The sequence below is a fragment of the Aquarana catesbeiana genome, linkage group LG12 (genome assembly GCF_042186555.1).
Source record: "Aquarana catesbeiana isolate 2022-GZ linkage group LG12, ASM4218655v1, whole genome shotgun sequence".
In the NCBI taxonomy this organism is placed as follows: domain Eukaryota; kingdom Metazoa; phylum Chordata; class Amphibia; order Anura; family Ranidae; genus Aquarana; species Aquarana catesbeiana.
In genome coordinates, this window is record NC_133335.1 from 46,772,223 (window position 1) to 46,795,440 (window position 23,218).

General features: G+C 43.2%; 1 protein-coding gene across 3 annotated transcripts in view; it reads left to right on the forward strand.

The window, feature by feature from the left end:
* MAP3K14 (mitogen-activated protein kinase kinase kinase 14) overlaps nucleotides 1–22,312 on the forward strand; it is a 106,911-nt gene extending 84,599 nt beyond the window's left edge. For all 3 annotated transcript variants that reach the window (XM_073607690.1, XM_073607689.1, XM_073607691.1), the window contains exons 4-16: nucleotides 713–869; nucleotides 1,962–2,423; nucleotides 4,021–4,158; nucleotides 4,262–4,391; nucleotides 7,091–7,222; nucleotides 9,178–9,282; nucleotides 10,582–10,745; nucleotides 10,837–10,987; nucleotides 12,075–12,305; nucleotides 12,797–12,888; nucleotides 13,593–13,722; nucleotides 14,724–14,824; nucleotides 17,446–22,312. In XM_073607690.1, coding sequence (XP_073463791.1) covers nucleotides 713–869; nucleotides 1,962–2,423; nucleotides 4,021–4,158; nucleotides 4,262–4,391; nucleotides 7,091–7,222; nucleotides 9,178–9,282; nucleotides 10,582–10,745; nucleotides 10,837–10,987; nucleotides 12,075–12,305; nucleotides 12,797–12,888; nucleotides 13,593–13,722; nucleotides 14,724–14,824; nucleotides 17,446–17,667 — 2,215 coding nt within the window. In that variant the 3' untranslated portion in view covers nucleotides 17,668–22,312. The remainder of the gene's footprint in view (nucleotides 1–712; nucleotides 870–1,961; nucleotides 2,424–4,020; nucleotides 4,159–4,261; nucleotides 4,392–7,090; nucleotides 7,223–9,177; nucleotides 9,283–10,581; nucleotides 10,746–10,836; nucleotides 10,988–12,074; nucleotides 12,306–12,796; nucleotides 12,889–13,592; nucleotides 13,723–14,723; nucleotides 14,825–17,445) is intronic.
* The last annotated feature ends 906 nt before the right edge of the window (nucleotides 22,313–23,218 follow it).

Sequence of the window (23,218 nt, forward strand, 5' to 3'; positions counted from 1 at the left end):
GCTGATCGCTCAGTTCCCAGTGTTCCTTGAGCAGAGAGCTGGTGACTGTCATTCACTTGCTTCCTGCTCTGCCCCTCCACTCACTGGAGCGCTGGGCTGTAGAGGGGGCAGGATCACCTGGCTCAGGCACTCAGCGACTCTGTGACATCAGCTGACAGCAGGCTTTAGCCTGCTGTTGGCTGAAAATAGGTCACAGGAGTGCAGAAAGAAATACACTCCTATGATCCCCACGAAAAGTATAGCAAAAAGAGCTTCGGCCTTCTCCATTAAAGGAGAAGTACAGCCAAAGCTTGTTTGGCTGTACTTCTCCTGTGGAAGCCCGCTGTCGGCTGATGTCACAGAGCTGTATGGTCCGGATCCATCCACGTGCCTGGGCCGGCATTCGGCTCAGCCTATCATTGAGCCACTGTGAGCCTGAGCTGGCCGCTCCTGCCACCTCCATAGCCCAGCGCTCCAGGGAGCACAAGGGGGGCAGAACAGTGATTCGGGGACTGACAGTCACCAGCTCTCTGCTCACGGTGCTGTGAGAAGCGAGTGATCAACTGTGTTTAATCGCTCGGCCCTCAGTCTTAGAGTCGCTAGGTAGGTATGATTTAAACAAAAAAGCAAATCCCATGCTTCTCTTTTAAGGGTCTCTAGGTGTTCTACCAGTGGGGAGGTGTGGGGTGATACTGCTTCGGTATGATCAATATTTTTTCATTACTTTTTGCAGTCTGGCTGAAAGTATCGAGCACATCCCAAACAATGTGGTGCATTCTACAGAGGGTAAACCAGCACAGTCAAAAAAATTTATCAGAAATAAAAGAAAGAAGCGTAAAAGAGGCCGGACCACTCCGGAACAGGAAACCCGAGCTCCGGTACCTGTACAGGTAAGAGGTGCAAAGTTTGAGCACCCAATAAGATATTTGGAGCCACAGCGCCATCTTGTGGTAGTTACGATTAACACTCTCTTCTCCTCTGTGATTTCTGATCTACAGTTAAAAATAAATCCTGCGTGCAGCTCACCAGGGTAAGGGCTCATGCAGATGGGCAATAAGGGGCAGCTGCTCGCGTAAAATGTTTTCATGTCTGCTAGTGGCAGTCACTGGTTTTTGCTGGCAGCCACGCCAATATTATATGCGAGCAGCTACCTCCAGAGGCCTGTACAAATCGGGGACAGTGTAGCTAACTGACCAGTTTTTATACAATTATAGCCATAGGTGTGCACAGCCTATTGCATTAGGGTGTGCACCCCCAAAAATCAAACACATATGCGTGTGTGTGTGTGTGTGCATGTATATATATATACTGACAGCGTAGAATAATAGATGGTGTTAGTAGGGCAGTGGACGGTTTCAGTAGTTTTTATTATTTTATTTTTTATTATTTTTTACAATTTTATTCTTTTAATTATTTTTTTTTTACAATTTTTTTTAGGAGCCCCGTCAGGGGGCATGGTAAAAAATCAAGGGTGGGAATCTGCACCACACAGGGTGATTAGGGTGTGCCCAGGCGCACGTCTACCCTGTTTCCCCGAAAAAAAGACCTAGCCTGATTGTCGGGGATGGCTGCAATATAAGCCCTACCCCCCAAATAAGCCCTACCTTGTTTCCCCCGAAAATAAGCCCTACCCTGAAAATAAGACCTACAAGGACTTTAACTAGGGCTTATTTGGGGGGTAGAGCTTATATTGCAGCCATCACCGACAATCACGCTAGGTCTTATTTTCGGGGAAGCAGGGTATGATTATAGCACAGAGTGCTGCTATGTTTAGAGTCCACGTTTAGCCACCTCTGAAAGTTGCACCCTATACACTCCAGATCACCCGTTTGAATGAGCCCTTTTTTTTAGTACCCAGGCCGAGAAAAGGTGATTTCGTTTTTTAAAAATCTCTTTTCATGCCCCTCCCCTTCAGCACCAATATTATAAATGACCAAATTACCCATTTTTTTAATTTCCTATTGTGTATTGTGTTACCACAGGAAGATGAATCTCTGTCAAAGCCATGGGATAGCAATGACATTTTGGACTACTGCTCCGGGAACGCCCAAAAAAATATTGATTATCCACTGCAGAAAACACAGCCAATTGATGGCAACAAGAACTTTCTTCACAAGCTGATCAGCCCAGATCAGTGCATCTATCATATGGAAGCCAGAAAACGACAACCCTCTGATGCTCTGTATTGTAATGATCCACTACCTGGAATTATCAGTGCCTTAGGACTAGACAACGATGAAGAGAAGGTCAGCGCACCGTGGGACTACTACAAACTCACAGACTCCTGCACAGACTCAAAAGCCCATTCTGTGGAAGAGGGGGTGTTGTCAGCTCTGAGAGGAAGTGTGAGTGTTGGCGAGCCAGAGGATCTGTGCTTAATCGCTAAGGCCTGGGATGAAGAGGACTCAGAGCCTGTAGACAATGAGGGGATCCTCTTCAAAAAAGTAAGATGCTATCTGCTGCTCCTACCAAATTGCTTGCTCATTTTCTTGGGAGAGTGACATTGAAGGCTGATATACTAAAGGCAAATAGACTGTTATGCCCTGTACACACGGTCGGATTTTCCGGATTTGTGTTGTCGGAAATTCCGATCGTGTGTGGGCTCCATCTGACTTTTTCCGTCGGAATTTCCGACACACAAAGTTTGAGAGCAGGATATAAAATTTTCCAACAACAAAATCCGATCCTTTAAATTCCGATCGTGTGTAGACAAATCCGCCGCACAAAGTGCCACGCATGCTCAGAGTAAATTAAGAGACGAAAGCTATTGGCTATTGCCCCGTTTATAGTCCCAACGTACGTGTTTTACGTCACCGCCTTCAGAACGATCAGATTTTACGACAACTTTGTGCGACCGTGTGTATACAAGACAAGTTTGAGCCAACATCCGTCGGAAAAAATCCATGGATTTTGTTGTCGGAATGTCCGTTCAATGTCCGATCGTGTGTACAGGGCATTAATGTTGTAAGTGCAGTTGCAGTTTGCATGGGGAATTTTCTCCAGAGCTTAGTAAATGAGGGCAAACTTCACTTTGCAAAGAATACCCAATCACATGCATGGAAAATAAAAGAAAACAGCATTTTTTCTTGCACATGATTAGATGATGGAAATGAGCAGAGCTTCCCCAGCAGAATGCTTTCAGTTGCATTTAGCTGGCATTTGAGATGCCTCTAAATTCCATCACAGTCTCTGCTCTAATTTATCCCTCTTATTTATCGGGTTGAGGTCAGGACTCTGTGCAGGTCAGTCAAGTTCCACCGCCCCAAACTCGCTCATCCATGTCTTTATGGACCTTGCTTTGTGCACTGGTGTGCAGTCATGTTGGAACAGAAAGTGGACATCTCCAAACTGTTCCCACAAAGTCAGAAGCATGAAATTGTCCAAAATATCTTGGTATGCTGACGCCTTAAGAGTTCCCTTCACTGGAACTAAGGGGCCAAGCCCAACCCCTGAAAAACAACCCCACATCATAATCCCCCCTCCACCAAATGATTTGGACCAGTGCACAAACCAAGGTTCATAAAAACACGCATGAGCGAGTTTAGGGTGGAGGAACTTGACTGGTCTTCACAGAGTCCTGACCCTAACCTGATAGAACACCTTTGGGATGAATTAGAGTGGAGACTTCTAGCCAGGGCTTCTCATCCACATCAGTGCCTGACCTCACAAATGCGCTTCTGGTCAAACATTCCCATAGACACACTCCTAAACCTTGTGGACAGCCTTCCCAGAAGAGTTGAAGCTGTTATAGCTGCAAAGGGTGGGCCAAGTCAATATTGAACCCTACGGTAAGACTGGGATGCCATTAAAGTTCACGTGTGTGTAAAGGCAGGTGTCCCAATACTTTTGACAATATAGTGTATAGGGTGAGAAAAGCAGTACTGATGCAAACAAATGCAAACAAATGCCAATGTACACTGACATTTACAGTGCCAGCATAGGATAAATTCAGTTGGTGGCTGAAGATAGCTAAAATGAAACATTGAAGAGAACGTGTTAATAGATGCATTGTATAACATAAACTCATACTTTGTACTTTAGGAAATGACGGCTGAGGATTATGAATATCGAGAAGATATCCATTGGGAGAAATCTAAAGATGTTCTAGGCAGTGGTGCCTTTGGGGATGTTTACTTGGGAAAGGACAAAGCATCGGGATTTAAATTTGCAGCCAAAACGGTATGAAATACTTTGTAGACCTTTTCACTGTCGGAGGAAATCTGGCCCATTCTTCCCGGTGAACTTTCTCCTAATATACATCCTCTTTCCTTCTCATTGCCAGATCCACAATAGCAGATTCCGATCTCAGGAACTGACCTGCTGCCTGTCTGTGAATTCTGACAAAATAGTCCCAGTGTACGGGGCGATCCGAGAAGGATCCTACATCACTGTATTCATGAAGATGATGAATGGTAACGTAGTTTACTATTTATACTATTATACACCATTCCCAACAATACTACAGAGTAAAAAAAATACAATTCGTTATTTGGCCTCATTCAAATGGGTGCTGAGGTGCATACACAGTGAATGGGCCCTATCTTGATGCATTGCTATGTGCTACGTGCAAGGCCGGTGCTTCCAAAAGGCAAACTAGGCTGCTGCCTAGGGCGCCTGGTCACTGGTGTTCCTACTCTATTCTCTCTGCAGCAAGCAACTAAGTCTCAGCATCAGCAGGCAGCCGCCGCTCCATTCGCACATAGTGTCAGAAGCGCAGTGGTGGCGGAGGACTGTGTCTGTGTCACGACTCCCGAATTAATGGAAGCAAGAAAACATTCATTGATGAGCACTGGTGGGCTGCATTTGATGGGCGCTTCATTAAAAATGTGAGGTATACAGGGGCAGGGCAAAGGGGGTGGAGTCAGGGGTGGAGCCAAGGGGGGGCCTGCCCACCTAGAGTGTAAAAGATCCTTGCACCAGCTCTGGTTACGTGCAGACAGCCCATTCAAGCCTATGAGGAAACAGTGACTGCAAGGACACTGCTGCTTGTCCTAATGTGACAGGGGTGTGAGTGTGCAGCCCTGGTGTTATATTAGAAAGCGCAAATGGCTTTCATTTAGTAAAACTGGTGAGTGCAAAATCTGGTGCAGAAACCAATTAGCTTCCAGGTTTTATTGTCAAAGCTTGATTAACCACATCCCGTCCGGCCTATAGCAGAATGACAGCCAGGCAGGGGATCGGTTATCTTGACTGAGCGTCATATGACGTCCAGCAAAATAAAGCTCCTTGCGCACGCCCCCGAGGGCGTGTAGTGCAGTGATCGGTAGTACGGTGTGTTGCTCTGACACACCACATCTCCGATCTCGGTAAAGAGCCTATGACATAGGCTCTTTGCCATGTGATCAGCTGTGTCCAATCACAGCTGGTCACATTGTAACCAGGCAGTGCCGTTAATCGACTTTTCCTCTATTCGCGCTGACAAGGCCCGGGTAGAGGAGAGCCGATCAGGGGCTCTCTTGACAGGGGGGTCTGTGCTGATAATCAGCGCATTGATTATAAGTGCAGACCAATCAGGGATACCCACACGTGTCCACCAGGGATGCCAACACCTGCCCACCAGGGATGCCAACACATGCCCACCAGGGATGCCAACCCATGCCCACCAGGGATGCCAACACATGCCCACCAGGGATGCCAACCCATGCCCACCAGGGATTTTAATCAGTGCCCAACAGGGATGCTAATCAGTGCCCATCAGGGATGCCAATCAGGGCCCATTAGGGATGCCAATCAGTGCCCATCAGCAATGCCTGTCAGTGCCTCCTCATCAGTGCTACTCATCAGTGCTGCCTATCAGTGCCCATCAGTGCTGCCTATCAGTACCCATCAGTGCTGCATATCAGTGCCACCTATCAGTGCTGCATATTAGTGCCTCATCATCAGTGCCCATCAGTGTCACCTCATCAGTGCCCATCAGTGCCACCTTATCAGTGAAGAAGAAAACTTACTTATTTACAAAATTTTATAACAGAAACGAAGAAAAACTTTTTTTTTTTTTTTCAAAATGTTCAGGCTTTTTTTATTTGTTTAGCAAAAAATAAAAAAAACCCTGTGGTGATCAAATAGCACCAAAAGAAAGCTCTATTTGTGGGGAAGAAAAAATGATAAAAGTTTCATATGGGTACAGTGTTGCATGACCGCACAATTTTCATTCGAAGTGCAACAACGCTAAAAGCTGAAAATTGGCCTGGGCAGGAAGGGGGTGAAAGTGCCCGGTATTGAAGTGGTTAAACACGCTGTAGTCAGAAGCTGATTAATTTCTTTGCAGAGCTGCACCAGAATTTGCATTCCAGTTTTAGTAAATCAACCCCCCAGTGTGTCTGGACCTGCAACATCTGCCAGTTGGGGAAGCATGAACATACGTCACCGTGTACGGACCTCAGCCGCCTTTACATGTACCTTATTCCAAGCTTTTTTTTTTTTCATTTGGGATTAGAGAACTTGTTGGATTTTTATTTCTGCATCCCTGCTAGTAAGATTCACCATCTTGATTTATCCTGATGACTATTGTGACCAGTAGTAAAAATTAAGTAAATTCCAACATTTTGAGTTTTCACCAGAACAGGAATAGAGGTGAAATCTTCCAATGGGGACACCTTTTATGGTAATTTCCCCCACTGTGGATAGATTTCTTCTATGTCTAATGGGCAGGAAGTGAAGGGAAATTTCTCCAATGGGTAACATAACCTGGTAGGATTTTTAAATGTTCCTTACTCTATTCAAAGGGAAGAAAATGGCTTTAAATATACTTTAAAGTCACATAAAAAGATCCTAGATTGTAAGCTCTAACGAGCAGGGTCCTCTGGTTCTTCTTGTTTTGAATTGTATTGCAACTGTAATGTCTGCCTTCATCGCTGTGCAAACTATTGGCGCTATATAAAGCCTGTATAATAATAATAATACTCACAAATAAAACATGGCCACCCCATCCCCTGTGTATCAGGGTTCATAGTAGCACACTTAACTTCATGTAAACATTCTGGATCCACATGTGCTAGAACACTGTAAACTTGGTTCTGTTTATGAATATTCCTCAAATATGACTTTTATTACATGCAATATAACACAACTGGTATTACAATGGAATAACAATCGATATTCTGTCTTTCAGGAGGCTCTCTGGGCCAGCTGATCAAGAGAAGCGGCTACTTGACAGAGGACAGAGCTCTTTATTACTTGTCACAGGTTTTGGAGGGCCTCATACATCTCCATGCTAACAGAGTGGTACATGGAGATGTTAAAGGTAAGAGCCACATACCTCATTTTTTGGATTTTTTTGGGGATTTATGGATTCCTACCAAGTTACATGTATTCCTAAAGCTCAACTGAACGTTCTTTTTAAATCTGGATTAACACTAGGTGCAGCGCTAATTCGCTGCGGATTCAGCACATCTAAATCGTAACACGTCTATGCGAACCGATTGCAGCATGTCTGTTAAGACAACGGTTTGCAAAACACGACGCGATTTGCAGAATCGGATCGCATGGGTGTGAACGCTCGTGCGATTCGATTCTGGTGCGGACAAAAAAAAGGGCCCTGCACCAGTTTGGTGCGAATGCGGTGAGATTTGAGCCATACAAATCAATGGGGTTGACTTACTAAAGGGAAATAGAATCTGCACTTTGCAAAGTGCAGTTGCACTCTGCAGGAGCAGTTGCTCCAGAGCTTAGTAAATCAGCAGAAGCTCTGCTGACTTCCAATCATGTGCAAGCAAACCTGACTTTTTTTTTAATTTTCCTTGCACATGACATCATTTACTATGATCATTTATACATACATATACATCATTTACCATCTATTTGCCTTTAGTAAATCAACCCCAGTGGCTCACACATCAGAGACAATGGGGGTTATTTACGAAAAGCAAATCCACTTTGCACTACAAGTGCAAAGTGCACTTGAAATTGCACTGAAATTGAACTTGGCAGTTCAGTCGCTGTAGATCCGAGGGGGACATGCAAGGAAAATAAAAAACAGCATTTTAGCTTGCACAGGATTGGATGATAAAATCAGCAGAGCGTCCCCTCATTTCAGATCTTCCACTCAGATTTACAGCGACTGCACTTCCAAGTGCACTTTCAGTGCAATTTCAAGTGCACTTTGCACTTATAGTTTGCACTTGTAGTGCAAAGTGGAGTTGCCTTTCGTAAATAACCCCAACTGCATGTAATTTGCACAGGAATGTGCTCCGATTCCAGTGTGAATTACCGGTACATGCGGAATCTCACACCGAAGCAGTGCGAACCCGGGCTTAATCATATGAATACTTTCCAGGTGCGTCAAAACAAAAAGTGGGCAAATTATTACAATTCATTATCTTTCAAAAGCAGCCACAGCTTGCAGTTCTGCAATCAGCAAAGGTCGTGCTTTTTCTGGTTGAAAAGCTCCAGCTATTGGACTTCTGCAGAGCGGCCACTACTTCCACATGGAGTGCAAGAGGTCCAGAGCTGGAGCTCCTTAATTAGATGTGGCTTTGCTAAGAGCAGAACTATAGGCCTGACTCGTAGGGGGCCTATCAGACCTCTGCAGAGAGACCACTGACTTCACACAGCAAGGGTTTTTCTCTGCAGCATGCCGGTGTCTTGCCGAGAAAGTTCCCCCGGCAGGTAAGGACCCCCCTGTACTGCGCAGGCACAGCGCTTGCGCAGTACGAATGACTAGGAGCGTCGAAAATAGCCGAAGCTGAAAAACTTCAATCAGCTGTACACGGCGCCTGCTCCCTAGGTCCAGTTTCAAGCCCCACCATCCAAGTGGACCTAAAGGGAGAATAAAAAAGTGCCGAGTGAAGCGAGCCCGCGAGGGGCCCTCTTACAGGCGCCATGTACAGCTGATTTCTATTCAGCTTCGGCTATTTCCGCCGACTCCTACTGCGCAAGCGCTGCGCCTGCGCAGTAGAGTAGGGTCCTTATCCGCTGAGAGGAACTTTCTCGGCAGAACACCGGCAGGGTACAGGCATTTCAGGCTGTGGCTGCTTTCTAAATAAAACCATAACCCAACTTTTTGTTTTGATGTACAAAATAACATATTTAGTGGATATTAACTGAAAGTTCATTTGGGCTTTAAGATGCTGCCAACTGTATAAGCTCTGACTACAGAGCTGTGAGACTTTAGTTCAAATTGTGTAATGTTCCCTGTACTCAGGAACTCTGATGCACCTCTCTTCACATGTCTTCTTAACCCATTATGTCTGTTTATAGCTGACAACATTCTCCTGACGGAAGACCATAGCACAGCTTACCTATGTGACTTTGGGCATGCTGCTCACCTCCCTCCTGGTAGCTTGGGGACAAATCTTCTGACAGGTGAGTAGTTATGGTCCTTTACCTGTTCAGGCCCTTCTTCTTTTTTAAAGCTAGAATAAGTAAAATAGGTGTTTCATAGATGTCTTGCATGTGGATGTACATATAGGGGTTGATTTACGAAAGTTGCTCCAGAGCTTAGTAAATGAGGTAAAGCTTCACTTTGCAAAGAATACCCAATCACGATCAAGAAAAAAAAACTGCATTTTTGCTTGCACATGATGGAAGTCAGCAGAGCTTCTGCTTATTTACTAAGCTCTGGAGCATACACAAATACCATACTGGTGACCCCACAATAGGGATAAAACTTTTGCGCAGAAGGGAGTTTAACAAGACTCGTGGCCACTCATTAAAATTAGAAGAAAAGAGGTTTAACCTTAAACTACGTAGAGGGTTCTTTACTGTAAGAGCTTCAAGGATATGGAATTTCCCTTCCACAGGCGGTGGTCTCAGCGGGGAGCATTGATAGTTTCAAGAAACTATTAGATAAGCACCTGAACGATCGCAACATACAGGGATATACAATGTAATACTGACATATAATCACACACATGGGTTGGACTGGATGGACTTGTGTCTTTTTTCAACCTCACCTACTATGCAAAGTGCGCAGTCTTTTTGTCTTTAGTAAATCAACCCCATACTGTCGGTCAATCTGCACCTTAACGTGAGCCTGTAAAAAAACATAGGCAGTTTAAGCTGAACACAGAAGGTTACTATCAGTGAAAATCCCGCTAAAAAGAATAAGTAGATTCAGAAATAAAGGAAGCTGAATTTCTAACCTTTTCTGAAACTGCTTCTGAACCAAGATGTAAAGGGCATTGTGATGTGTGGAAATCACTTCTGCTTATAATGTGATATGTTAGAATTTCCCAGGTTTGTAAAAGCTTTATCTTACATGGGGGTTATTTACAAAAGGCAAATCCACTTTGCACTTGAAATTGCACTGAAAGTGCACTTGGAAGTGCAGTCGCTGTAAATTTGAGGGGAAGATCTGAAATGAGGGGAAGCTCTGCTGATTTTATCATCCAATCATGTGCAAGCCAAAATGCTGTTTTTTATTTTCCTTGCATGTCCCCCTCAGATCTACAGCGACTGCACCTCCGAGTGCACTTTTAGTGCAGTTTCAAGTGCACTTTGCCCTTGTAGTGCAAAGTGGATTTGCCTTTAGTAAATAACCCCCATAGTCTCTTAGCTTTAACTCCTAAAGGTTTTCTGTAAAAAAAAATATATCTACTCAACATAACTTCAACAAATGTATTTTATGCCATCGTGATAACTGATTTTCTTGTTTTACTGCAGCCAACTATGTACCAGGGACTGAGACGCACATGGCCCCTGAAATAGTGCAAGGGAATCCCTGTGGCGCAAAGTTAGATGTGTGGAGTGCGTGTTGCATGCTTCTTCACATGCTGAATGGCTGGCACCCATGGAGCCGCACACATACTGCACCCTTATGTCTAAAGGTAGGCACCATACTCAGACAGCATTCAAAGCTGCCATTTATTATGTTCATTTGATAAGAAGTGGAACATACTGATTTTTTTTTGTTTGCAGATTGCGAAAGAGCCTCCACCGTTGCAGGAAATTCCTCCTAGTATTCACCCTCTAATCCGTGACCTTATAGTGGCTGGATTACAGAAAGATCCAAATAACAGAGCAACAGCATCAGAGCTCAAGAACAGAGTGGATGCGGCACTGACAACAAGTAAGCACTTTGCTAGAATCCAGTAATAGTGCCAATGCATAGAAAAAACTAAACAGTTCTTTGCTTCTAGACCAGGGATTCTTAACCTAGGGTCCCTAAGTGGTCAATGGTTGGGTTTCAGGGGGTCCATGAGAGTCAGATCAAAAATAACATTTATATTCACTATAACCCCCCCCCCTCTTGTCACAATCAATGGTTTCCCATTGAAAGTAATGAAATAAAACGCACCCTGATGATCGCTAGACATCTCTTGACTCATTGTTGGGCCATGTTTACCATTTAAATTTGTATCATCAGGGGGGGGGCGAAAATTTCATCAGATTTTTAAAGGGATCCGTGACTCAACAAAAGTTTAAGAATCACCTTTTTAGACAGTCCTGATATTATTCATTGTCATTGTTTATCAGATTACTGAATGTTAGGCAAGCTCTCTGTAGAGGTATACCCATGGCAATGACTTGTGTCAGTGTGGTAATTTAAATGCCTTTTACTGAAATAGCTCTCTGTTGGCTGAAAACACAGAGCCCTCAAACATAATACATATTCTCCTTAAGGAAGGCACAACTAGACAACCCACCTTGGATGCTTTACCCTTTCTACCTCCCCCGAACCTACTAATCCCTTACCTTTCTTTCCTCCCATTTCCCCCCACTATTCTCCCCTTTCTTCCACTTCTTATCTTTGGGTGTACTTTGGTGCCTGTGAGGCACAGGTAGTGCCTACAGCCCATGCCAGCAGCCTGTCAAAATCATTGACAGGCTGAAATATGATTCAGCTGAACACACATTTGAGCAGTACTCATACATAGGGCCATATGCATACAGGGTCATAAGCCTCAACGCCAGGGCTCTAAAAGATTTTAGAAACCAGTGGATGGTTCACATTAAACATCTTTTGTACGGAGCTAGCCTTAAAAAAAAAAAAAGGTGTTTTCCAATTTGTCTTTTCCCATGTAAAAATACTGGCCATAAAGTGAGCTATTGAGCATTCATCACAAATGTATACCAAGCTGTCTGACAGTCAGATGCATATCTGCCTTTAGAATTGTCAAAGCTGACCACTGTTTTTTCTCTCATTACTCTTTTAGTTGGAGGCCTGAGCTCTCCATGTGATTCAGAATACAGAGAACCCAGAAAATTTCCTTCGGCTAAAAAAGAACCTGAGACCACGCAGTCCAAACCCAAGCTGTTTCCTGAAGAACCTGTGCTTAGTCAGCATATCAAAAACATAACCCAAGACTCTCCTTTAACAACAAATGCCAGAAGCATGGAGCAAACCAGAACTTCATGTGAAATGGAGATCGAGCGTCTAGAAATAGGTAGGACTACAGTTTCAATTTTTCTTTTGAAAATAGTTGGACAAAAAAAGACCAGTGGTGTGTAATAGCCATGTTCTTGTAGTAAAAGGTTTCCCTGTACAACATCTCTCACTGCTCCTATGGAAATCATCGTTATTATGCTGCATGCAGCAGTTTGGGAGCACTCTACTAAAAAAACCTGCAGCACTTGTTTCCTGGTCAGCTCAGTATGTGACAGTATGTACTGCCAAGGACTAAGGCCGGCCATACACGGTTCGGATCTCAGCTGGTTCAGCAGGAACCAGCCGACATTCAAACTGTTAATAGGCAGGCTGAATGTACCAAATTGATGTATCCATCAACTTGGGTACAACCAGCCTGCCGGATTCTTTTGCGATTATCGCTAGTGTATTCACACCGTGTATAGCCTAAAATGTAAAGGAAAATGCTATAATGTGCCCAAGAAATGTGTTCCTCGATGATGTTCTGAAAAGTTATTGTTGTTTGTGCAGACCTGTACCGGGACAACCTCTCCCAACTGTTCTCTGTAAAGGATACCCAGTTTCTCAGCGAGGACAGCCTGGATCCACTGCTCAGTGGCAAGGTATGGATAGATTTTGGTCAGCATTTGCCTTTCATTGTCTCACCTCTTGCCAAGAAGGGTTAGTCTACCTAAAGCACCCAAGTCAGACTAGACATATGCCTTTCAGCTAAATCACTCAAATGTTTGTCAATTCATCTGGAAGTGAGATCTATGCCCTTGAGTCCATACACCATAAACATTAAGAGAAATTTAATCTTCCCTGCTTGCTATTTCAATATGGAGAACCCAGCAAAAGTAAAGCTAAGATCTTTGTTGGGAAGAGTTTACTGCTGACGTATCCAAGATACTAATAATAGACTTTCTGTGTCCAATACCCCAATGGCACCACCAGCCAGATGATTTTTTTGAGTTTCCCCCCAAAATGATTGCCTTCAATGTTTCAAAGTTGGATCCCGCTGTTTCAGTTTGCTTTTATTTTCTAGTGTCTTTAAATAAATTGTGAAATAGTTTTTTTTCTACAAACTAGCAGATGATTAAAAGGAACTAAAGGGGCTAGCTACAAGGATTACCAGCATGTAAAAAATATATGCCATGCAACTGTCAGGAAGTCATTTTTATTTCCTTATAAATGCAAGTGGATCATTCCTCAAATCGTTTTTAGCCTCTTGATCAGCTGTGGGTTAGAACTGTTAGGTGGATGGAACCTGAAAGACATAGGTCTTCTTTTTAACTACGTACTCACTATTCTCTTATCAACACTACAGGAATCCATGAATACTTTGGATACTAGAAGTTCTGGAATCCATTCATGGGACAGCCAAATGGAAGCATGGAGCTTACAAAGCGACACCCTGTTCAGCGGGGGAAGCACAACCACCCCTAGTTGGTTCAATGGTATGTATATGCAGGCCTCACAGACTTAATCATAGCTTGATGTCATAAACACTAGTACTGTCTGCAACTACTCGTTCACATACAATCTACTTCATAGAAGTGGGTACATTTAATCAATCAATATTCAACACTTTTGCATGATATAAAAACAATAAAAAAGATATTATCGATAACATTTAAGATAAAAGTTTATATCCTAGTGGTTATTCAAAGCCAGGAGGATCCTGGAACCATTATGAATCCAATATACTTCCCATACAAAGAACCTCCTCATTGTGCACAATGACCATTGAACAACTTCGGTTCAATGGTAAGTAAACTGCAAGACAACTTTCTTCATTTGCACAGGCAACATTTTTTATACTCTAGAACAGTGTTTCCCAACCTTTTTCCACTCCAGGCACCCTTTAAAATTATGGACGATCTCGGGGTGCCCCTGTTCTAAAATGTAATAAACCTAACTAATAGCATAGCAGCATCCACACACATAGGACACCCAACATTAGAGGTGATTTATTCTTTCACAGCAAGTGCACACTGGCACCAATTAGTATTTCAGCCTTTCTTCTCTCTCATCTTCTACCCCCCACCCTGCTCACGTGACCCCAGTGCTGACAGAGAGGGATGAGGGTCAGACAAGGATGCTATGCAGGTGCCCAATGTCCTCCTCATCAACCAATGACATCAGTGGTTGTTAGGATGCTAAAGGCTGGCTTGCACAGTACCCAAGGTTGTAATTGTGCACAATGAAAACCTGTGGCTTTGTGTAATAAAAAAGCAAGCTTGGTCCATCCGCTGCTTTGCATGCAAAGTTTGAGCAATTTAGGGCAATTTTTAGGCATTTTGCCATGGCACCACAGAAGAACCCAGAAGGCACCCTGGTTGAAAAAGGCTGCTCTAGATCAATTCACTGCCTGGAGATTCAATAATACAAATGAAGTTGTAACTAGCAGTAAGTCCGAATACAAATACTGATCCCTCCTTGTTAATTTGTGTTTCAGGGGTAAAAGTACAATTGCAAACTTTCAGTGGAGAAACATTGAACATTTGGGAGTCTGGCAAAACCAAGCTGGGAGACCTGGCAGTGGGCATCAGCAGTCAGGTAAGAGGCTGAATTCTAAGGTCTGCACCAAATATGACAGGAAATAAAGTAGGTCCACTTTACAGCTGTACGCTATAAAAATGTGCCTCAACCTATTAAAAGGTCCTTCATACTAGGCTTAAATTAAGGAGACACATCAGAAGTCATGGCAGGCATTTTCATATGAAATAATAAAAGCGCATCAAAACACTGCAATAGCCAATAATCTGTTCACCTCTTAAAGAGAATTCCGGGTATGGCATTCATGGTTAAGCTAAGACCAATGTAACTATGGATATACCATACTTGCTGGAAGTCAGTGTAGTAGGTAACACTGCACCAGTAGTCTCTCCCGTGCCGAGTGGTTCCCCTGCTACATTGTGAACACAGGAAATCTGCTGCTCAGCACGGGTGCCATTCAGAAAATGTTTTGTGTTTTTTGATAGGACGAGATGGAGAGGCGGGGCAGTGACGTCACACTCTATACCTCGTCCTATGAGAGAATGCTTTTCTTTCATTGAGAAAATGCAAAACTTTACAGTATATGAATAACACTCATGCTGACCTCCTGTGTTCAGAATGCAGCAGGGCAGCTGCTTAGCACGGGTACTGGAACCAAGTGGAGATCACCAGAGTAGCGTTGTCCACCACAGTGACCTCCAGCTTCTAGAGGGATCCCACAAGTATGGTGTATAAACAGTTACACTGATTCAACCTAGACCAATGTGACTATGTATAAAACTTTCATACCTGAAATTCTTCTTTAAGCATATTAAAGTGTATGTAAACCCTTACACTGTACTTCTTCTATATTCTCCCTATTTTCCCAAAGGTTCACAACACAGGCACTGTGTTTTTTTTTGTTTTGTGTAAAGTCTGCCAGCCCTCTTAGGCCCCTTTCACATGGGCGCCTCCATGAAGCTGGATCCATTGGCTCAGCAGGGGATCTCTCTGCTAATCCCTGCTAAGCAGGTGGATGACAGGTCCGTGTCTGCTCCATTATGCAGAGCAGACACGGACACAGACGCTCTCATCTATGGGACAATCGGATGGAAACTAACCGTCTGTCCGTTTCCATCCGATCTGCCAGACGGATGGAAAATGGGACCACCATCTGTCTGTTTTTTGCGGACAGGATCGGATGTTGGCAGGTGTCATCGCAGATGTGTCCACTGACATGCGCCACTCCATAGAAAATACTGGAGGGTCCGATCAGGTCCGTCTGAAAAACCACCAGGCGGACCTAATAGGATCACCCATGTCAAAGGGGCCCAATGTGAATAACCAGCAGGTGTTTCTAAGCTTTTTGGAAACTGACTGAAGCCTGCTTATTTCTGTTCTTGTGAAAACCCAAAAATTGGCATTTATTTTCTATTTTCATTCGCAGTAATAATTATAAACAGGACAAGTAGAAAGGCTAAATCCCCCTAATGAGACACAGGCAGCAATAAAAACCTTATAGGTGTTCTAATTACTCTCAACTCTATCCAAAACTAGAAAAAGGTTTGTCTTTTGTTATACTTTAAAGTGAAAGTCTGGCCAAAACCTAACTAAGCTTAAACCTGCTCCCAACCCATTCTAAGCCCTATATTAACTCCTGTAAAGGAAAGATGTCTATACTTACCTAATCTAAAGGCGCTCCAGTCACGTGATCTCAACAGTGCCCAGCTTCAGGAGATAGCAGCAACAATGGATGGAATGCCTGGGCAGTAACATAGACTTACTATGGGGCACCCATTGTTGGCGGTTCCTCCTCTCCCCTGAAGCTGGAGCTGTGAGCCAATCCTGTGACTGGACCAGAGGGCCCTTAGATTAGGTAAGTATACACATCTTTCCATTACACGATAGATAGTATAGGGCTTAGAATGGGGGTGGGAGTAGATTTTATATTAGTTAGCTTTTGACTGGACTTCCATACTGCATACTCAAAGTGTAGCTGGTCCAGGAAAAAAAAAATCTATTCATAGAATGTCCCAATTTTCTTTAAAACAGATAGGTTCCTAGACTGCAAGTTTTACTACAACTTTACTTTTTAAGTTTGAGGCCTGAGCTCTTCGTGTGAATCAGAATACATATAAGAATTACTCAATGGTAATGGGACGAAGCTTGAATCACTGAGCAAATTCCTCCCACAAAAAACAAATCTCCAAGTATAGGCAAATCCAATAATTGTGGATAAATACATCCTAAAGCCTAGTACACATGGGCTGAAGGTCAGGCGGCATTGGCCGGTTCAATAGAAACCGTCTGACATTTGGCCCCTGTGTACTACAGCCGGTCCAACAGAAGCTGGCCGTTCTGCTGGCTTCTGTCGATGGGGCATATTCAAAAAAGGTCTGCTGACTGGCTCCCCATTAGCACTCTCTGCCAACCGTAGTGTTCTGGCGGGGGGGGCTGTACAGCGGCTCCTCCGGAGCTGTCAGTTTTTTTTCGTTCAGCGCTACTGGGTTGAATGAAAAAAAATACTACTAGAGTGTACAAGGCTTAATACTTTGGTTTACCACAAATAATGCAGTAATAAGCTTTAGATGAAAGTATTCTTCTAATAAGAATGTAAAAGATCCTTAAAAGAATCTACAACAGCACTACTTTGCGATTCTAATACTGTATCACTATTAAATCTACTTCTCTCTTTTGTACAGATCCCAATCAAACCATTCACTATAGTAAATTCAGAAGGAGATCCGATCCCATGGAAGACGGATATTGCAGACTGCGGTATTGAGCTGAAATGTTCCTTAGCACAAGACCGCGGAAGCACCTGGCTGTGGAGGGTCAGCAAGGGGAAGATAGAAGAAGGCCACCTAGAAGTGGCAGATACTGGTGGAGGAAGAGAAGGTTCAATCATCCTTATACCAGGCTGATCACTGCTTACAAGGACCTTCTAGTGTTCAACATCTGTATATGTGTCTTGCAGAAATGCCTTTCATATACCTTAGACGATGATTCACAGTGCCATCACTGAAAGTATCTTCCTTTCTCCAATATACATACATAGGCTCTTTAGCACATATTGTACCATTTTTAAACATGTTGTAAACATGGCAACATGCTCACATTTGCACACACAATCATTAACAACAACGGGGAATATGTCTAAAACTTCTGAAACGATAAACAAAATGAATGTTATCTGCTGTGATTATTTATGTCCCAACATTTCTGTTGATACCAAAGGAAGCACAGATTCCCCGGCTTCATAAAGGAAGGTGCTGCCTTGTCTACCCGATCAAATCTTAATGTCACTGAACATAAATATGTTGGTCTTACCCACAGCAACTGACCAGACTCTGACCAGAACAGCACAGCTTAGAACACTGATAGTAATATCTGGTTGGTTACAATGGGCTTCATATACCACACAGTCTCTTGCTCTACTTTTCCCAAATGATTTGAATCAGTTCTTAAATGTGAAGAAGTAGCTGTATTGTCTTAAAGTTTCCTTGCACAAGGCACTTTAATTCTATAGGTCAACTTATGTAACAATAATTAGAGTTGTCTATACAACTATGATACAGGGTGACCATCTACAGCAGGGGTCTCCAAACTGCGGCCCGTGGACCGAATGCGGCCCTTTGCTTGCCTTTAGCCCGGCCCGCATGGCACTATCCCTCCCACAGATACCAGCAATGGGGCACTATCACTCCCACAGATACCATCAATGGGGTACTATCCCTCCCACTGATACCAGCAATGGGGCACTATACCCCCCCCACACTGATACCAGCAATGGGCCAATATCCCCCCCCCACAAATACCAGCAATGGGGCACTATCACTCCCACAGATACCATCAATGGGGCGCTATCCCTCCCACTGATACCATCAATGGGGCACTATCCCTCCCACTGATACCATCAATGGGGCACTATCCCTCCCACTGATACCAGCAATGGGGCACTATACCCCCCCCCACTGATACCAGCAATGGGCCAATATCCCCCCCCCCACAAATACCAGCAATGGGGCACTATCCCTCCCACTGATACCAGCAATGGGGCACTATCACCCCCCCAACTGATAACAGCAATGGGGCAATATCCCCCCCCCCCACACACACTGATACCAGCAATGGGGCACTACTCGGGACCACAGTCTGGCCCCCCTAATGTCTGAAGGACAATAATCTGGCCCTTTATTTAGGAAGTTTTGGGACCCCTGCTCTACAGATAGCCAAGGGTGTCATTTTATACATTAAAGGGGAACTACAGTGTTTTAATACATTTTGACATATATATGTGAAATAGATGAACTTAATGTTAATGATCTTAATGCTTCTTTTAAAGTCTTAGAAACCTTTGTTTTATGTCTTTTGAAGTACAAAACTCTTTGCCATTTTGGGTGACATAAAACACCCACAATGCCAAGAATAATTTTTTTCCTACCTAGACACTGATTAATGTGAAATGTGAATTTTAACAACTGAAAGATTCTAAAACATGTATCCCATAAATACACTAAGGTGCTAGTTGCATCAACATGCTTAAGCTGGCCATACACCAATAGAATTTTGTTCAAACGTTCGTACGTAAATTGTGAAAAATCATTTGTCAGAGCATTCATCGTTGCCTTTATCGAGTCAACAAATCTAGTTTGCAAGCCCTTAAAAATCTGTTTAGATTTGCTACTTGAATGGAATCCCAGACGCATTAAAAACGTTCCTTTTGTGCCAAGAACGTGTGCATTACAATAAAGTAGCCCATTAATTAGTCACTTTTTTTTTTCTGTTCAACCAGTTGGTTGAATGAAAAACAAAGACTCGATTTCCCCTTCATCCTTACACTCATTGTGGATGGGGAATCCTCCCTACTGAGCTATTGTATTCTGACATCTGGCCGAATTTCAATCCATATGTGGCCGGCTTAAGTATGATACTCCCGAGATAAAACCACATTCAGAGTTGAAGTTTTGTTCGTTTGAGAAAAAATTTCCACCCTACTCCTTTATATCTTCTCGTCACTATGGTCCAAAATCATTGCCAGTTTGACCCTAGTAACCATCAGAAAATCAAATGTTTAGACTCTGCCCTTGGAGGTAGACTCGGGTAGCTCGAGAAGCCAGTGACGTCATCCAGGCAAGCCGGCGTGTCACGGCTTGGCTTCTCAAGCGGCCCCAATTTACCTCCAAGAGCATGGGTATAGACGCCCCTCCATCTACCTCTGAATGCCGGACCTGAGGATATTAGCTCATCAATGCCCACAGTTTCCAGCGTGGTATCGTTAGCTTTCTATTTTATTTTTTCTTCCAATAAATTAAAGTGATTGTATCCTTGGCTTACTTTTGTATACTTTGGGTCCCATTCCCCATGGCTCACTAATCTAATCATCACCATCCAGTCTATAGAGCGTCCATCTTGTATTTGGTCCATTGAATCCTAATTAGAATCCTAATGAGAAGCATTCATAGGGCCTGTTCACACTAAAATGCAGTGTGGGAAAGACGCGTTCCAGATCGGTCTCCTGCACTTAATGCCCTTGCGATCTGCTGTGGGGGTCAGTTTAAGTTAACCCCAGCCCAAACACAGGTCGGAAGTGCATTGCGTTTGCCCGCACCGGATCGCGTGGTACAAAAGTACCACGCGATGCGGTTGCTGCATGTTTCAAAAAGTAGTGCATGCACTACTGTTGCTGCGGTGCGATTTCAGCCCATTCAAAATGAATGAGGCTGAAATCGCACTGCATAGAACTGCGTGTGAAGCGCAACGGGAACCGCACAGCATTCCTGTGCGATTCACATTGCGGCTAATGAATGGGCCGTTAAAGATGAACTGTGGCCTTTTTAATGTTTTAGATATACTGTACATGTCTACAAACTCAACCTATTGTACTTAGTGTAATCAGTGTGTGTTATGCATTAAAAACCTTGTGTATTTGTATAGTTTGTTTTTATCTGTGTGCACGAATGTAACTTTTTTTTTTAATCTCTTCTATCACTGCTGATTGAAAACTTAATGAAAACCATGTGATCTGTGGTACTTTTTTTATTCAAATGAATAATGTATTTGGTAATCCTGCCATATGTTCTGATGATTTATGTGAAGTGTAATGATAGGTCCACTTTAAGCTATGTACTATCAGTGCTACTAATCTCCACCCCACGTTCACCACCCAACCCCTTTAGCTGTGGCTGGTATTGGTACTATGGACGCTTCCACTTGGTAAAGAGCATAAAAGATTTGGATCCCTGCACAGTTTTCCTGGTGTCTGTACTAGCGGAAGGAAGCTGAGCATCCTAAGGAATAGGGGGAAATTTCATTTCAAGCTGACCTTAAAGCAGGGGTCTCCAAACTGCGGCCCGAAGGCCAGATGTGGCCCTTTGCTAGCCTTTATGGGGCCCTTGGGGCACAACTCCTTGCACTGATATGAGGCACTATTCCTCTCACTGACACCAACAATGGGGCACTATATCTTCCACCGATACCAATGATGGAATACTATTCCTCCTATTAACAGGGGGCATACTCCTCCTATTGACCACCAACCTTGACGCCATATTTATTCTCACTGATGGTGGGCCCGTGACATTTTCTGCCCCTGCTGGCCACAATCTGGCCCTCCTAAAGTCCGAAGGACAATAAAGTAGCCCTTTGTTTCTAAAGTTTGGAGACCCCTGCCCTAAAGGGTGCTGTGGGAAGAAAGCTCACCTTGGTTCATGGTGGTATCTGTCATGGTTCCTATTTGTAGCAGTTTCATTTTTTATAAATCTGAACCCAGAGATGTTTCTTGTGACACGGCCACTGACCTTTGGCCGATTTCTCCTCTATCTGGGTTTTTGCATCAAAACACATTGGGGTTGATTTACTAAAGGGCAATAGACTGTGCGCTTTGCAAAATGCGAGCTTTGTAAATGAGGTAAGGCTTCACTTTGAAAAGCGTACACAATCACGTGCAAGGAAAATAAAATTAAAAAAAAAAACATCATTTTTGCTTGTACATGATTGGATGAAGTAAGTGAGCAGAGCTTCCCATCATTTACTAAGCTCTGGAGCAACTGCACTTTGCAAAGTGCACAGTCTGTTTCCCTTTAGTAAATCAACCCCAATGAATCTTGGACTGGTCATCAATAAAAGACCAAGAGGGGAACAAAGCTGATGGATACCCCTACAACCATATTTTGCATTTGGAACTCCAAAAAGGGTAGAATGTGTAAAAGAATCAAATCAAATACTGTATTAAAGTGTATTGTGTTTGTACTGTCTACACTTAAGTTGTAAAGCGCTGCGTAAATTGTTGGCGCTATATAAATCCTGTATAATAATAATAATAATAATAATAAATTATAAATGGAAGTTGATACTACAATCATACTAATTTGTGATGTAGCTTGACTGCCATTTATGCTAATAGCATCAAATGTAAAGTAATAGCATTCTAAAAGGTTACATGTAACCTAAATGTATTAGACTAATGCTGTAATGAAAGAATGGGTGCAATAATGGTTGTAATTGCAATTTCTTGTAATTTTCTTTCTCTAAAAATTATAATAAAACAATTTATGATTGTGCATTAAATGAACAAGTTGTTAGTGTGTATATTACAGATTTTTATGTGTTTGCTCGGGTCTAGATAATATTGTTCTGAGTCCTTTGTAAAGGTTAGGCCATATTCACAGAAATAACCAGCAACCTGCAAGATATGTGAATGCAAGATAAAAAGTCAAATAAAAATTCTTTAAAGTGTTACTAAACCCACAACAGTAAAATCAGTCTGTATATGCAGTAAAGCATGCTTCTTATACTCACTGTTTAACCTAAAGGGGTTAATCCTCTGCTGTGCAAAAAGGCTGTTTGATCCTGTGTCCTCTGATCCTCCCCTTCTTTCACTTTCCCCAATCCATCTGCTGATAGAACAGAGTCGTAGGGGCACTCTGCGCATGCTCAGTTTACTGTGTATTGCTAGAGAGTTTTTTCTTTTTCTTGGGAGGGTGCATGTGATCGGCACAGGGCCAATCAGCACTGTCCAGACAGAGGGTCAGGGGTCCTGCAGTCTCATAGGACAGTCAGAGAAGGATGAATATGCCTCCTACAAGCTTTAACTAGACAGTGATAGAAGTCACAAGACTGCTATATACTGCTGATGAGAAAAGGAATTTAACAGTTTATATTTACTAAAATAATTGCATTTCCATGTTCTGTGTACTGTAGTAGACCAGATATAGTGAATGCAGGGCACTGGGTTTAGTAGCACTTGAAGTAAGCCATAGATGATGAGATTTTCTTTGCTGCAACCATGGGTGAAAAGAAAGAAAATCATTTGATTCCCCAATCAACAGTCAGTGTTGATAGAGGAATCCCTACTGCAGCGCTATTGTATTACTGCTGGCGGGCAGCCTTTCCTGCCAGCAGAACATGATTACTGCTGGTAGCTATAGGTGCCAGCAGTAATCGCATACATAAAATCCGTCAGGCTGGTTGTCT